Source organism: Notamacropus eugenii, chromosome 3, assembly GCF_028372415.1.
Source record: "Notamacropus eugenii isolate mMacEug1 chromosome 3, mMacEug1.pri_v2, whole genome shotgun sequence".
Lineage (NCBI taxonomy): Eukaryota > Metazoa > Chordata > Mammalia > Diprotodontia > Macropodidae > Notamacropus > Notamacropus eugenii.
The window spans coordinates 183,395,596-183,413,949 of NC_092874.1; the positions used below are offsets into that span (position 1 = coordinate 183,395,596).

Below are 18,354 nucleotides of genomic sequence, written 5' to 3' on the forward strand. Positions count from 1 at the left end.
TTGTGTGTGCACTCATTTTATCCCTTCCCTTAAGTGATAATAAACTTATGGAATAAGTTGGAATACATCTCACTCAGTTTTCTATCCCCCTCACAGTTCCTATCTGCCATAACACAATTTTAAACTATGGCAATAAGATTTGAGATCTATCAAAATGAAAGTCAATTTATGGTTTCCATTTTATTTAAACATTATTTCTCAACGGTTTTTCTTTTTTTAAGATGTCTTTTTTACTATTATCTGCTAAGCAGGAAATTACAAACTGAATGAGAATAGTTAGTTCAAAAGATTTTCCAAAAATATATTTGAATATGTATACTTATTAACTGAATAATTTTAAGTGATCTAGAATAAAAAAGTTTGATGTAGCAACAAAATCTATGAACACATGGAAGTTAGAACCTAGTTTTATTGTTACAACCAGTTTTTATTTACAGAATATAAATCTCTTCAAAAAGATACATTCCTTCATTTAATCAATGGTAAAAGGATTTATACAACAAAAACAAGGCTTAAACACCACTTACTTGTTTTAAAAAGAAATACAATCAACTCCAATAACAGCTTATGAACATATAGCCAAAACATAAATGAGGTTAACATCTTAGTTGTCTTCACTAGCAATCCCAATGTATCCACAGAACACACTGACAAATTAACAGTAGTAAAAGGATAAAAACCAAATTTTAAATTAAATGAGACAAAACAGGAAGTATCTTCAATTCCAAACAGATTAACAGATTCTCGGACACGCACATTTCTGAAGCATATCAAAACACCTACACTTCAAGTTGAACTCATTTGAGAGGTATCAATACATTTTCAGTGCTGAGACTATGTGTAGCACTTACAGTATATACAAAGCAGCATCACACTACTACAGTTCACATTTGATAAATACAAATTTAAGCCTTATGCCACAATTTCCAAATCTATCACAACTAATACAATGACTTTGAATCACTCAAATTTTGTTTTTCCATCTGATTCTAAGGAAGTTGTCATTTAAGTTCTTGAAGCAATAACTTATCTTCTTTCAAAAATGTGTATTTTATATTTAAAAAATACTTTAAGATGCTATGGAAAGTGACATAGATGTACAAAGGCTTTTGAAATTCAGCACAGTAAAAAAAAAAAGTTTTTACTTAGGCTTTGTTGATTTAGTTTTGCTAGAGTTGCAAAACTCTAGGAAACAACTCATTTAGAAAAACTACTTCAGATGATCAGAGAATACAATTTCCTGTGTAGCACCACATTAACTACATATGGCAGCATACAACAGGTAGGTGCAAAGTGATTTTAAGCATTTTGTTTTTTCCATTCCAAGGTCTTTTCCAGGCCACAGGGGTGAGTTCATGACATATACAAGTGAGGTTCACTATCATGGAAAATCTCCTCTCCTAATCTCCCCTAACCTCCCAATCCTCTAAGATAGTTTATGCCTTGTAATTCACAATCAATGGCCAGTAAAAAGTTCAATGTCAAAAGTAAGGAAAACAATTACAACATGGGATATCTCCTACTTCCCAATGCTGGAATTACTCAATTGTAAAATAGAACCTATCACCACCACAAATTGTTACATTTTAAACATGGAAAATAGTGCAAGTTCATGGACAACTGGAAAAAGTTTGTGGCTAAACAAAATTTTCAGAATCAGAACTAGAGGTTAATGAGTTGAGAGAATATATGTTGTTTCATAATCTAATCCACAGCCTATCATATATTTTTATGAGGAAAAGATGCAAGTAGATCAGAGTAGAAACTAACAAACATGTTAAGTTTATATAAGATTGTTTTCTACCTGCAATTTCATCATTTTTCTTCCAGAATTCTAAAGACTCAAGTATACTGTTACCTTTTAAAAGGTCAACGAAAATAACATGTTCTTACCTAGTAGAAATATCAGGGTTGCTTTGCCCTCTATCTGTTTAATACAAGTTATTGGTTTCACTTTCAAGTATTTGGTAGAAAAAAATTTTTTTTAAATGTCACCGGATTATGTGTCAATTAAGCATGATGGAATAAAATACTTTCATAACAACTCTGACACCCTAACTCTTGTTTGCAAGCCCATGGGTTAAGTAAATCAAAGTATTTTCTTTGACAAGAAACAAAACTGAGTCTTTCAGAATAAAATATTGGAAAAATCTCATGTTTTTGGAAAGGAAATATAGTAGTTGTCTCCACACACAAGTTTACATGATATATGCAACACACACACATATATATATACATATTTATACATATTCCAATCTTGTGGGAAGTAATTTTTTAAAAAATGACTAATCACATATACTATGAAATGGCTGCCCAAACACTATTCTAATTTCTTAATAACATGCCAATTGCTTTAAAATGTGGCATAGGCTTCCACACACTCAAATGACATTACAATAACTTGTAATGATAAGAGAAAATGGAAATCAAATAAGAAATACAGTACATAATTGCCACAAAGCAACTTTCAAAAGAAGATGTGGCTACTATAATAACTGCTTATAACTCTTGGTTCCTTGAGGAAAAATTGTTAGGATTTCCTCTTAGTTTAAAGCAATCACAGTTAATGCCACCATTACTTTTCTTCAGACATTTTCAAAAAACTGGAATCAATCAGCTTTTCTACCAAATGAAAGCTCAGGAAATATTTAATAGTTTAACTCTGTGTCCTAAAACCATGTATATTTAAAATGTTATCAAAGGCAGTGTGTAAATAGAAATTAAGACTACCAAATTATATTTTTTACAAGTCAAGATCTACAAGAAGTTACAGAAAGACTGAGAATAAAACCAAAAGGCTAAAATCACGTAAAAATTTAAATGGAATGGTTTTTGTTTTACCTGACACTCCAGAAAGAGTAATTTATCTTTAAGTCAGGTAATACTTTAAATGATTTATTTAGTTGGCCTAACATCTTATTCTCTCCTACCATCTTAGAATGAATAAATGTACTTATGAAGTTAAGATAGAGAGCCTATATTTGTGGGAACTTAAAATTTAAGTTCTTTTAAGAGATATGAAGATCAAACTCAGATTCCTTTTGGCATAAAAGAGTTCAATTCTTCTAAAATAGAGAAGGGTAATAATATCTTAGGCTTTCAATCATTTGTTTATTATTTTAAATTTAAAATAATAATATTTTAATTAAAACTAAAAAAAAAAAACGCAGTCCTACTTGCCTAAGACTGTACTGAATTAAATCACTATCTCCAGGAATCTTTATTTCACAAAGGCTAAGTGCTAACTCATAAAGTTAATAAAGGCTACAAAATTAGGTACTGAGGAGTTAAATAAGTACTGCCTTTAATGTAACAGTATATTATAATTTTTCATAAGTTCCCTATTTCTTATCTTCCCACTGTATAGACAGGGACACTAGATATGCCAGATCAGCAAACAACAGCAGCAAAAAGGATGTGAGGAGATAAGGAGCTTGATTATTTATAGAGATATTTCTACAAAAGCAAAGAAAACAAGGCAATGCACAAGCTCATAAATGTAAGATACAATTCACACTAATTTACACGTTTATTTACACTGCTTTATACACGGCCAGACCTGGTTAATTATTTTTACGTTCCAAGAAAAGTATACTAAAAGTATGTAACTTATTGCCACACCTTTTAGGTTTCCAGAGATTGGTGATAAAGGATAAGAAAGAAACTGAACATGATTAACCAGGTCTGATTGTACAAGTGGTGACAGAAAAAAGAAAATAATTTACTCAATGTTGCTTTTAAAGCACCCAGGCCACTATGGTCTACTGACTAACATTGTGCATACATGAATGTCACTTATATAACCCTCTTCCTATTTCAATGCCAGATTTACTGCAAGTTATGTATGACATTCAAGCCCCTTAACTTAGCATAGAAAAAAGGCAACAGAATGGCATCTTAGCAAGTCACAAAGAAAATCTTTTATGAATGTTTTTAGAATTCTGAGATATTTGTTTGTAATTCCTTAATTGGTTAACATGAAGGAAACTTTAATTTTTCTAAAAGAGTAAGCCCTATCTGCACTATGATCTCATAAACTAGTGGAGTAAAACAATCATAACACCCCCACCCCTAATTCCTTCTCCTCATAGCAAGACTATGCATGCCCACTGTGTCCATTATCTACATACACATGAGGTGTGTAAGTTAGGCATATCCTTGTAGCAGAAGTGATTGTCCCCCCAACTCATTATCCCAATATTAATCCTTAAGAAATGACTAGAACAGAGAAGTGGCTGGAGGCTCTACTAGTTTCTCAGGAGTGGCTCGGTGAGAACAGTCAAATCTACAATTACCAGCTTGAGAAGACAATCTGAGAAAACAAGAAAAGGGTTGTTTTCTCCCATTTTCAGGAAGTGAAGGATACAAATTGTTACTCCTTACACAGCCAGAAAGCAAAAAAATCAAAGGGTTTTGTATTTTCTCCATAGTACTTATCAAATATCCCCTATGTAGATGAAAAATCCACCAAAAGAACTTTCATAAACTCAAACATTTCCAACAATGTAGGAAAACTATTTTTCCATTTTCATAGATATTACTTTGAGTCAAATGAACAGAAAATACTAACTCTATTATTTTGTAGATTCAAAATAAAACCAAAATGTGACTAACTGTAATAATTTCTGAAGGGGAGGTAGAAAAGTGAATCTTCGTCTAATACTGTTAGGAAAACAAATTCCTTTTAAGAAAATATTTACTGAATGAATTTTACAACTTTAAATGATCTTTAAGATTTTGTACAAACTGCTTTCAAGAATCTTGGAAAGTGCTTGTCTGATGGTAAATACTCTGAAAATTAACTTTCTTATATGAGAGAGAGAGAGAGAGAGAGAGAGAGAGAGAGAGAGAGAGAGAGAGAGAGTGTGTTTCCCTGCAATATTTATTTGTAGGATAAGTTTGTGCTTGCACATTCTGAATATGCATGCACATTACATCAACTTTCAATGGGCACTTATGTGACCAAAGTGCAAAGCTGGTCAAGATAATTGTTTACAAAGTTGACTTTTAAACTTCACACAGCAATTTCAAGGCTTAAAAACTAACTCCTACCTTATAGAAGTCCCTTCTTCCTGCTCCCACCCTCCAATTTTTTTTTAAAATAAACATCCTAAAAAAACCAATACATATCTTCCTTTTTCCTTAATCCACATTTTGGAATTCAAATTTCTTGGCATAACAATTTAAGTGTACAATGATCAAATCCTCAAATTTATCTCTAAAATATTTAACTCTTCACAGCTTCCATATAGCATTTTGAACTTTATAGACATTCATCAAGCAACAGCCATGTGTTATAAGTCTGTATATTTTCTGATTTTTTTTCCTTAGTCCTACTGCATTTAAATGCTAAAAACATGAAACCAAGTTAGGAGCACTGAGGCTGAGTGATTAAATGTTTCCTTTTCTTCCTTTTTTTGGGGGGAGAGGGATGGGAGGTGGGGAATGAGGGAGGAAATTGCTCACTGACTCACCCTACTTGCAGCAATTGGAAGATGTTTTAAAAAGATTATAACGCTGTTCAATACATAGAATTACACACAATTTAGAAATAATTTTATGTAACAGTTTTTAAAAATCAGAAGTGAAAAATGTTCACATTTTAGATAAAGAAAACATATTCTATCATAAAGATTTAGCTAAGATTCAGTCAGTAAATCTATTCCAAGATTAAAAGGGGAGCTGAAATTTCTATTCCCACACTGTATAGCTAGTGGAGAATTTAAAAAAAAAAATTTATTCCCAGGAACAAATTCACTCCAGTATTCATCTCAAAAAATGTACCATGACGTGAAAGGTTTTTACCTCCTAGCCCAAAATTAAAGCAATAGTCTAAATTTATCATACCTGTTCCTGGCATTTCAAGAATAAATGACTCATCTTCACATACAGTACAACAAGATTATTTATAATGAACACCCCAAGAAACATTTACCTAAATTAATCTAATATGAAAAATCAAAGATTTAAAAAACAACAAACAATTTCATTGCCTATACAGAAACTGATGAAAGCAGCAATGCAATCATGTTACATCTATAATAAATAATTCACATATAACAGATTAAATGATCTAAGAAAAGATTAAATTGCCATCTCTACAGACCTTTGCAGATTTAACAAATTTCTAATCCATCTCATACTGACAGGAGGTGCATTTCTGAATTAGATTTAACATTCAAAGATAAGTTGGCTGTTAAGAGGCATCATTTATAAAGCAAGACAATCAAATGAAATCACAGAATTTTAACAAATATTAGCTGTTCAGTATCTTTTCAAAAATGGTTCACAAGGACTGCTTAGCCACTTGAAGTTAACTAAATATCCTTCTTTACTCAGGTAATTTTAATGCAGTGACCTCAGGCTTCATTTTGAAATACTGCTTAAAACGAACAATTGCATACCTAGTGAGAAAAAAGAATTATGGCAAAATCAGTAAATGCTGAAAACATGTAAAATCTTTTATTTTAAGAACATGAAACCTACACAGATTTTACTTTAAAAAAAAAAAGTTTCAAGACTTTATGATAGATTTTTAAGTTTGCTGTGCCATCTACTGGATTTTTTAAAAAACTACATCTCATGCTTAGGAATAGAGATACTCAAGATTTCTTCACAATTCAAAAACTATCAATTTTACAATTTCAAGGAAGGTAATGCCTATGTTTCACATCGGTTCTAAGTGTTAGACCAAGGTAATTCTAAACAAACAAAAAAGTATGCTTAAGTAAATCGAAACTTACCCAAGGAAATCGAAACTTACCCAAGGAAATCAAAATCAATGGTGGAATATTTGGCTTGAATTAAAGCCCACAATCCCCAAAAGAAATGAGAAGCCTAAGGAAAAGAACAATTTCATGAAATTCAACAAAACACTTTTTATGAGACAAGCAACAAAATGCTAATTAACATTTTTTGCACAGTTACACAAATTGTTTATTTTTAAATGCCTACACTGTTATCTGTATAGCAACACCTCATGTTTTTTTATATTTTAGCTTTGTAGATGGCAAATCATAAGCACCTAAAGATTATGACTACTACTTTTTCTTTGTATGGCACCAGTTATGGTTCCCTATGGTGGGCAAGGATGAGGACCAAACAAGTGGGTGGGTTCTAATTTGAAAGAGCTTTGGACTGGATTTCAGGAGACCTGAGTTTGAATCCTAGCTCTGAAAACCTGCTACCTGTGTAGTTTTGCTTAAGTCACTTCGTTTCAAGCCTGTTTCCTCCTTCTAAAAGGTGAGGGAGGTACTGGATTAGTCTAAGATTCCAGCCAGCCCTAAACCTATGATTCTAAATCCTACTTGTTTTAGGAAATCTTATCTTTCTTTTTCAACTTGGCTCCAAAAGGCATGTAAGGAGAAATTCTTAACAGAGTTACTCTAAAATGGAATAGGCTTCCTTGGAAAGTAGCGTAACTGGAAATCATCACCAACGTCAGGACTACTTGTCTAAGATGCTACTGTTGAAGAACAGAGCTGCTGGTTGCTCTATGAAATCCCTTCAAACTCAAGATTCTCAGACTTGGGATCTCTCTTTTCCTCAGAAGTTATAGCCCTGTCTGCATCCCACCCATTTAGAAAAACAGGATCTAGTTGCAGTCAAAAGGGTGCTAGGGATAGCACTGCTACTAACTGTGGAAACCAAAGGCAAATCCATTTCACTTCCAATATTCACTTTCCTCATTGGTAAAACAAAGAAAACACTTTCCCTACGCCATTGGTGTGAGAAAGGCATTCTGGATTAAGTGCTGTTATCATGTGTATATGTGTGCACGAACAGGCTTTTTCCCTGACTCTAATGTATTTCCAAAATTATATTTAAAAAAACTCCTTTCCCTCAAGCCATCTGCACCACCCATCCTCCTCCCTCTCAGCCAAGGGCTATAAATCATACTTCTCTCATTCTCAAGTGTTCTTCTTCCTAATTCTACAAATAAAAAAATCTTAGTACCATTCTCTTCTCCATCCTTCTCCTTGCCAGTGCCAATTCCTCTGTGTTTAATCTCATATCCGGTCTCCTCTAGGAGCTTGTACCTTGGTCATCCACTCTCTCTGATTTACAACTTTTTCCTTATCTAATTTTTTCCTTCCCTGCTGCCCAGAAAGATGCCCAGTTTCCTTCCATTCATAAAAAAACTTCACTTAATCTTAGTATTTTCTCTAGCTATCATCCAGTATCGCCAAGGAAAAAATGTCTGTCTCTACTTATACTTATTCTACTACTCTCACTTCTCATTCCCTTGAAATCTGGCTTCCAACCTGACCACTGGACCTACTGCTCTCCCCAAAGTCACCCATCATTTTTTTTATTGGTAAATCTAATCATCTTTCCTCAGTCCTCATCCTTCTTGAACTCTTTTACAAGCTGACATTGCTGATGACCTCCTCCTAAATACTCTCTTCTTCCTGTACTCTGGGGAACCTGTTTTGTCAAGTTTCTCTCTTCTTTGTGTAATCAATCATCTACTTTTCATTTTCATCTTTTTAACAGAATCAATACCCTTATGCATAATCTCAGGGCTCTAATTTGGACTTCCTCCTCTCTCTCCTTCTATACTCTTAACTGCTCTCACATCAGCTACCATGGGTTCAACTATTATACAGCTCTATGCAGATGACTCCAAAATACAGTCTTCATCTTTCTCCTGAGCTCCAGCTCCAGCCCCACATCTCCCACTGCCAGTTGGACATTTTAACCTAGGTATCTTGTAGACAGCTCCTCTTCAGCATATCCAAAATGGAATACAAAATCTTTTCCTTAAAACTCTCCCCCATCCTAACTTTCTGATTTCTACTGAGGGTATTACCATTCTGCAAGTGTACCAGGTTCATGACCCTAGAGTCATCTTTGACTATCCCTTCTCTCTCACCTCTAGTATTCAACTAGTTGTAGAGTCTTACTTATTCTGTCTTCACATCTCCTGCATTTGTTCCCTTCTTTCACTCGTATCACAACCTCTTTTCCCCTCATTATCTGACTATATGGACTACTGTAATGGATTTTTCATTGGTCTTACTATCACTAGTCTCTCCTTTCTCCAATCTATCCTCCACATAGCTGCTACAGTGATATTCCTAAAGCACAGATCTAATTATGTCACTTTCCTCTCAAAAAGCTTTAGAGACTTCCCACTGTCTGTAGAATAAAATACTAACTCGTAAACAAAATGATTTCATATTAATCTCCTTTATGCACAATATATTCCAATCAAACTACTTGTTCCCTAGATGACATTCTGTTTGTCCCTGTGCCTCTGCAGAGGCTATCTGTCCATGCTTGGAATGCTTTACCTTCACACTTGTACATCTGAGAATCTCAAACTTATTTCAAGGCTAAGGCCAAGTGCTTCTTTTGTGAGCACTTTCCTTCCGTCTCCACATCCTAAAACTATCTGCTTAAACATTGTGTGCCCTTACCAGTAGAATATAAGTTCCCTGAGGGCAGGGAATGTCTAACTTTGGTATTTGCATGAAAGCCTCGTACAGTACCTAAAATTTAGGTATTTAGTAAATGCTTACTGAATTGTATCATTAAGCAGAATCTGTTCAGCAATGACACTTATGAAAAATTCATATTAAGCAGAATAGTTCAAGGGATTTGTGACTCCATCACTGTGGAGTCTTATCCTTCTACACTTCAGTGGGTCGTCTTCATGTGTCTCCAAAATTCTACCCAGTGGTCCATGATTTTGGGATAAGTTTCTCTATACTTAACTAAGATGGTGTCTGACTAGACACAAACTATTTACAAACTCCAACTCAAAACCTTTCCAGTTTGTACTTTATTCTACTTTAGCCTAGAACCTTAAAAAACCTAGGATCATTTCCACAATCCAATGAAACATGTTTAATAACTAACTGCTTGTAACAATTATGGTAAGTGATTGCTTTGGATGCTAATTCTTACAATGGACTATTGTCAAAGTCTTTATATATTAACATAAGCCTTAGCCAAATAGAAAAATGGGATAGCAAATGCCAAAAACAACGTGTATTTTGGTACCTACATGGGCGAGTGTAGAAGGGAAGTGGGAGGGAGGTAGGAAGGGACACAGGAAATGAAATTTCTGATAACTAATTGGTAAGAGCATAACAGTTTGTCTTTTCAGGTCACAAAGACAATTATAAAATGAAGCAATGTAATAACAAGGATGACCATTCACATAATACTTCACAGTGTACAAAGTATTGTCCTTACAACATTATAATATAAATTACAAAAAACACTATTATGCTCATTTTGGAGATGAGGAAAATAAAATTCAAAATCACAAAGCTAGTAATTGAAAATTATTTGTCCTCTCGCCCAAAAAAATGGAACTAAGAATTGTAGGGAACAAATCAAACAAATATAAATAGACTGAAAAGAAAGATCATGCTACATATAGCTACTCAAGACTACAAAAGTTTTATATGTACCATGGTCTATTTCAAAGTCAACTAGGACATCTTAATTACAATAAAATCTAATTCCTCTGACTTCCAGAATATCATATTCCAAGTCCTTTAATCCCTTAACATAGAAGCTGCTAGATCTTCCTGATCTTCCACAATACTAAAATTATTTCTTTCTGGCTGCTTGCAATATTTTCTCCTTGACCTGGGAACTCTGGAATTTGGCTACAATATTTCTAGGAGTTTTCCTTTTGAGATATCTTTCGAGAGGTGTTCGATGGATTCTTTCAATTTCTATTTTACTTTCTGGTTCTAGAATATCAGAGCAGTTTTCCTTGATAATCTCCTGAAAGATGATGTCTAGGCTCTTTTTTTAATCATGGCTTTCAGGTAGTCCAAATTCTCTCTCCTAGATCTATTTTCCAGGTCAGTGGTTTTTCCAATGAGATATTTCATATTATCTTCTATTTTTCATTCTTTTGGTTGTTTTATAATTTCTTAATTTCTCATAAAGTCATTAGCTTCCATTTGCTTCATTCTAATTCTGAAGGAGTTATCTTCTTCAGTAAGTTTCTGGAGCACCTTTTCCATTTGGCCAATCCTGCTTTTTAAGGCATTCTTCTCCTCATTAGCTTTTTGGACCTCCTTTGCCATTTGGATTAGTCTATTTTTTAAAGTGTAATTTTCTTCAGTATTTCTTTGTTTCCTTTAGCAAGCTGTTGACTCATTTTTCATGATTTACTTGCATCACTCTCATTTCTCTTCCCAATTTTTCGTCTACCTCTCTTGATTTTCCCTGAGACTGATTCATATTTTTCTTGGAGACTTCTGATATAGGAGCTTTGACTTTGTTTTCTTCTGGTTGTATGTTTTGATCGTCTTTGTCACAAAAGTAAGATTCTATAGTCTGAGTATTTTTTCAACGTTTGCTCAAGATCCCAGTCAAATACTTGACTTTCTAACTCTTTGTCCAGGTAGGACTGCTTCCAGTGGGGTTGGGGCTAGGGGTGAGGGTGACTGTATTGTCCCAGGTTTCAGGGATTTTTGTTATCAGCCATTCAATCCCCCACAGCCTGTAGGCCCAGAAGCAGCTGCCCCAGCAGACGCCACCGCCACCCCTTCCTCCTCTGCCCTGGGGCTGCGCCCCAGCCATACCCGGTCCCCTCAGAGTTCTTCCATTGATGTTCTTAGGCATTTGTGGGTTAAGAAGTCTAGAAACCACCACAGTTACCAGCAGCAGTTCATTCCTGAGGCCTGCTCCAACCCTGTCTGTGCCAACATGGCCCACACCAGATGGCACACGACTCCTAAACTGGTACAACAGATGCCTCCTGTTGATCCTCCAAGCTCTCTGGGGTTGGAGATTTGTTTCACTCTTGTCATTTTGTGGGTTCTGCAGCTTTAGAATTTGTTTAGAATCATTTTTTACAGATATTTGGAGGGGTTTGGGAGGAGAACTCAAGAAAGTTCCTGCTTTTACTCCACCATCTTGGTTCAGCCCTCCCTGATCTTTTTCGGATAAATTCCTATTAAGCTATACCTCCTCTATGTAGTAACATGTAAAATTGATTTTTGGAATCCAAGATTTACAATTATTCCTATGAAATGTCATTATTTAGCACCAATATTCTAGCCTAATATCTCTGTTTAGAGCCCACCTTTGTCACATAGCTTATTAACAATACCTCTCATCTTTCTATCATTTGCAAATTCAATAAGGACACTATCTTCTTTCAGACAAGTCACTGATTAAAAAAAAAATCTCAAACAGCAAAGGGCTAATAAATACAGATAACTAAGTCATTCCACTGCTTTTTATTCAAAGCAGATAATGAACTCTTTGCTTACAGACATTCAAACACGACCAACTTCATCTAATTATTCTATCATCTAGTATAAATCTACCCAATCTTTTCTCTACAATAGCATGAAAACCTTTTGTCAAATGCTTTGCTAGTACCTAGGTAAATTATATCTACTAATCCACCATACAAATAGCATGGAACTCTTAGTATTCCCTTGGCATGAAAGATTAGCCAGCAAGCTGAAGAAAACAATAGATCTGGGGACTTCAAAAACAAGTGGCCATCAGAACAAGATGGTGGCTCTGAAAAGAACAATTTCAATGAGTGGCAAGGGTACAAGTCAGACTTCTTTAGGAAATTTCTATAAAGTTCTATCTTTTCTATACTGATTTCCCTGGTAGCATTTTATGTCAATCCTGCCTTTATCCTTTCCCTGAACTCTCTGAAATGTCTAATCAAATCTAGAAGATACCTTTAGAACAGCTAGCTAGCTATGGTCAGCTTTCTTAATCTTTTCTATACTAACACATTTTAAGGGAATTATCACTTTCCCCCTAAGGTTCCCATCATTTCCAACCCAGCACAGATTTAGAGGTGGAAGAGACCTCAGAGACGACCCAACTACCTCATATTTCAGATGAGGAAACTGAGACCAGGAAGTGACTTGCTTATAGGGTTATACAGATGGCAAAGCCTGGGCTTGAACTCAAGTCCTATTGCTCTAAAAATCCAGCTCTTTCTTCTACTGTGCCATAGTAAATTCCCCCTCATTTATTTATATATTCCCTTGATTGATTTCTCCACTTTTCGAACAATGAAATCATTAAGGAAAGATGTCAGGCAGAGACATCTCTTGGGATTGAAACTGAAACCTTTATCACTACTACAATATGCCTCCATGGCAGGTGTGTGACCCACTCTAAACTTCTAAGCTACTGCCCCTTTCTGTCCAGAATGCCCACAAACATAATCCAAAGACGGCATCATTCTGCTTTTGTGTGTTTGCTGATCTTCATCCAAATGCTTTCTATGAAGATTGCTTGCTTTAGTTCCTGGATTTCCTCACATAAGTATATCGTGTTAATACATAATACTACTTCATCCCCAGTCACTTCTTTACCTATCCTTTTTCTTCTCGGTTAAATATACTCTCCCTTCCCGAATCATATCCCAGTTAATCATGACAAGTCTTCAACCTCCCCCTCAAACTCCCTTCCCTACCACCTAACAAATATACTCAGGTCTCCAATGCTCTCAAATACCTTCCTCCCCCATCCCCAACAGTGCTACCTCCAATAACATACTGTATTCCTCACCAGTCAATGACTCAACCTTCTATAAGGTGGCTTTATCCCAACAACCCATTTTTAAAATACTGTGGTCTCTTCTGTGATCTCCTCTTTGTCCTTTTTTCAATACAACACAGGTCTTTGTTTTCTCCTCTTTGTTTTTAAGGCACTGTTCTCCAGATTCTATACCAATGTACCTGATCACTCTTTTGAGTCCTCTTTGCTGATTCATCTTTAACTTTTCACTCCTTCACTGGGGACGAATCACAATTCCGTCTTCTTTCTCTTGCTGTATTCTCCTGCTTAGCAATCTCTACCAAAGATGGATCATAAGTCTATGTAGGTGCATACGCCTATCCCGAGTTCCAAATCTGAAATTCAATTAAGTATTCCACCACCTACCAAAATTCAAAGCTCACAAGGTCTAGAAATGATTATCTCTCTCCACCTTCCCCATTCTCCCCAACACATTCTCTATTCTAATGATGGGAATTCTATCCTCCTAGTCAAACAGGTCTAACACCATAAACTTATTTTTGATTCTTCCCTCTACCATCTCATATTTTTTTCCTACTACAAGTTACCAAGTCTTATGGATTCTACCTTTACATCAGTTCTCATTTGACACTTTCTTCATATTTACACTGTTAATACACCATCAACTCTTTCTTAGACTATAGTAAGTCTCCTACTTGGTCTCCCTATTTCTGGTCTTGTCTCTCTCTAATCCATCCTTCACAAAGCTGCCAAAATTATCTTCCCAAAGCACAAGTATGACTATACAATTCCTTTTCTCAAAATCCTTCACTGACTATAGTTAGGACAAAATACCAATTCCATAGTCAAGCATTACAGTTTCTCCATAATCTGGCTGCTACTCTTATAACCCATATTTCATACTACTTCCTCTTCATATACTCTTATGTTCCCATGAAAATGTACTCAATGTTTCCCAATTTCACCATACCCTTATCTACCCTCAATATATTCACATAATTCAAACCCTCAACCAGAGGCTGTTTCTATCTATAAATGGACTAATAATTATATTACCTCCATCTATTCACCATGCTTTCTGTACTTCATTAGCCTTAGATTCTGCCACGTGTACATGACCTGGCTCTGAGATAAGCAAGCTTTCACATTATTTTGCCTGGAATCAGGCCTCTATGGCACTTTCTCAGATTTTCACTTCACAGTTATCCTATTCTCACAGTGCTTTCCAAGTGCCCTTACGGTGACTTCCATTATTAGAACATAATCTCCTCAAGAACAAAGAATGTCTGGTGCAAGCTTACATTTGTATCCTTAGTATAAAGCACAGTAGTAAGTGCTTGATAAATGCTTTCTTTCCATTTCAAGCTGCTCCCTCAGACCTAAACTCTACAATTCAAATTTAATGTTGTTCCCCCCATAGCTCATAAATTACCTGTAAAAAATAACTCTAAACAAATTCTAGAGCAGCAGAAGCCACAAAACGACAGTGAAAGAGATTTCCAGCCCAAGACAGCCTGGAAGGCCAACAGTAAAGGTCTATCACAACAGGCACAGAGCAGAGCACAGTCCAGCCTTGGCCATGCGGCGTGGCAGAGACAGGACTACAGCAGGCTTCAGGGCACCACCAGCAGCAGCTGCAGTTCCCAGATCCCTCAACCCACAAACATAAAAGACAGCTTCAAAGGTCACCTGGGTGAGAAAGGAACACAGCCTGGTCCCACCAACAGCAGCCACTGCAGCAGCAGTGTCCATTTTGGGAGCCCTCAGCTTAAAGACCCTGGAGGGAACTGAGCAGTTGATCTGGGTCTCAGCCCTGAATGGAGGTCCTGAGGTGAGGAGAAGCACTGGTGGAAGCTCTGGAGAAGGAATCCTACTCGCAGATCCTGGGCAGAAGAGTGCTTGTGGTTGGCTTCCCAGACAAGTGCGCGGGCCAGGAAAGGAATAAATTCCCCTCCCTTGACTGTGTCACCTTGGAGGAACTAAGAACTTAGAGGGCCCTAGAGTATACCCTCCTCTTGACAAAAGACTCAAAAGTCAAGTAACTGGCTGGGAAAATGCCCAAAAAAGGGAAAAAAATAAGACTACAGAAGGCTACTTTCTTGGTGAACAGGTATTTTCTTTCATCCTTTCAGATAAGGAAGAACAATGCATACCATCTGAGGAAGACCTAAAAGTCAAGGCTTCTGCATCCAAAACCTCCAAAATAAATATGTAATGGCCTCAGGCCTTGGAAGAGCTCAAAAAGGATTTTGAAAATCAAGTAAGAAAGGTGGAGGAAAAACTGGAAAGAGAAATGAGAGCTATGCACGAAAATCATGAAAAGCAAGTCAACAACTTGCTAAAGGAGACCTAAAGAAATGCTGAAAATAACACCTTTAAAAATAGGCTAACTCAATTGGCAAAAGAGGTTCAAAAAGTCAATGAGGAGAAGAATGCTTTCAAAAGCAGAATTAGCAAAATGGAAAAGGAGGTTCAAAAGCTCACTGAAGAAAAGAGCTCTTTAAAAATGAGAATGGGGCAGATGGAAACTAATGAGTTTATGAGAAACCAAGAAATTACAAAACAAAACCAAAAGAATGAAAAAAATAAAAGAAGATAATGTGTAGTATCTCACTGGAAAAACAACTGACCTGGAGAATAGATCCAGGAGAGATAATTTAAAAATTATGGGACTACCTGAAAAGACATGATCAAAAAAAGGATCTAGACCATCTTTCATGAAAGGAAAACTGCCCTGATATTCTAGAACCAGGGGGCAAAATAAATATTGAAAGAATCCACCAATCACCTCCTGAAAGAGATCCAAAAAGACAGGAACATTGTAGCCAAATTCCAGAGTTCCCAAGGAGAAAATATTGCAAGCAGCTAGAAAGAAACAATATGAGTACTGTGGAAATACAATCAGGATAACTCAAGATCTAACAGCTTCTACATTAAGGGATTGAAGGGCATGGAATATGGTATTCCAGGAAGTCGAAGGAACTAGGACTAAAACCAAGAATCACCTACCCAGCAAAACTGAGTATAATACTTCAGGGGAAGAAATGGTCTTTCAATGAAATAGAGGACTTTCAAGCATTCTTGATGAAAGACCAGAGCTGAAAAGAAAATCTGACTTTCAAACACAAGAATGAAGAGAAGCATGAAAAGGTAAACAGCAAAGAGAAGTCATAAGGGACTTACTAAAGTTGAACTGTCTACATTGCTACATGGAAAGGTGATATTTGTAACTCTTAATTTTTCTCAGTATTTGGGTAGTTGAAGGGATTTTACACACACACACACACACACACACACACACACACACACACACAGAAAGCACAAGGTGAGTTGAATAGGAATACTTAAAAAATATTTAAAAAATAAAATTAAGCGATGAGAGAGGAATATATTGGGAGGAGAAAGGGAAAAACGGAATAGGGCAGGTTATCTCTCATGAAAGAGGCAAGAAAAAGCTTTTTCAATGAAGGGGAAAAGGGGGGGAGGTGAGAGGGAAAAAGTGAAGCTTAATCTCCTCACATTTGGCTTAAGCAGTGAATAACATGCATGTTCAATTTGGTATGAAAATCTATCTTACACTACAGGAAAGTAGGGGAGAAGGGGATAGGTGGGGTGGGGGGATAATAGAAGGGAAGGCAAATGGGAGGGAGTAATTAGAAGTAAACACTTTTGGGGAGGGTCAAGGTCAAAAGAGAATGGAATAAATGGGGGGCAGGATAGGATGCAGGGAAATATAGTTAGTCTTACACAACATCAGTATTATAGAAGTCTTTTGCAAAACTACACATATATAGCTTATATTGAATTTCTTGCCTTCTCAGTGGGAATGGATGGGGAGGGAGGAAAGGAGAAAAGTTGGAACTCAAAGTTTTAGGAACAAATGTTGAGAACTGTTTTTGCATGCAACTGGGAAATAAGAAATACAGGTAATGTGGTATAGAAATCTAACTTGCTCTACAAGAAAAGAAAAGATGGTGATAAGGGAGGGGAGGGGTGTGACAGAAGGCAGATTGGGGGAAGGGGTAATCACAATGCTTGGCGTTTTGGTGTGGGGGAGGGGAAAGATGGGGAGAAAATATGGAACTCAAAATTTTGTGGAAATGAATGTTGAAAACTATAAAAGAAACATTAAGAAAAATAAAAAAAATTTAACATAATTTGAATCAACAATTGGTTTCTAAACATCTACTACACATTTCAAGGCACCAAGAATAAAAAAAAACAAACAAAAATAATTCTTATCCTCAAAGATATTATATTCTACTGGGGCATAAAACATATACCAGAAAGTATACACTGAGTAAAAAGTACAAAAGCAAGTTCAGGAAAAGAGTAGGATAGTATGCTTAACAAATGGAAGAAATCAGGAAAAGCTTTACTCCCCATCTACAAAAGCACAAACTAAAGCTGGGGAGTCAGACAGGTCTCCTCAGTTACTAGTCAACCATTGAACTCAAAAATACACATCCCTTGTTTACATTCTCATCATTAATCTTACATCATACCAATGCTCAGGAAAGAGGTTGTTAGAATAGGAATCCTTTAAGAAAAGAAACTTCCCAAATTAATTTCATGACACCTTTCATGTGTCATATTAATGAATGCTGCAACAACTTTATTGCACCCTCAAGAATACTGATTTCAAATTATTTAAATTTATAAAATAAAGGCAGAATTATTACACAAGAAAGGGTTATCTTGGAATCAAGCAAACTTTGATTACTGTAACTCCAAACAGGACAGTAATCAGAAGAGAGAAAGTAAGAGAGAAAAGCATCAGGTCTACATCAAGCAGACATACTTTGGATTTATAAATCATGAAATCATCTTTCTTTTTCCTACCTAAATGAGTCAACTCAGTTA

At 35.8% G+C, this 18,354-nt stretch overlaps 1 protein-coding gene across 3 annotated transcripts in view; it reads right to left on the bottom strand.

The window, feature by feature from the left end:
• Positions 1-391: 391 nt before the first annotated feature.
• The window catches only part of ETNK1 (ethanolamine kinase 1), a 75,974-nt gene continuing 58,011 nt past the window's right edge, over positions 392-18,354 (bottom strand). For all 3 annotated transcript variants that reach the window (XM_072653502.1, XM_072653503.1, XM_072653500.1), the window contains 2 exons: positions 6,764-6,837; positions 392-6,404 (listed from right to left, as the gene is read on the bottom strand). In XM_072653502.1, coding sequence (XP_072509603.1) covers positions 6,332-6,404; positions 6,764-6,837 — 147 coding nt within the window. In that variant the 3' untranslated portion in view covers positions 392-6,331. The remainder of the gene's footprint in view (positions 6,405-6,763; positions 6,838-18,354) is intronic.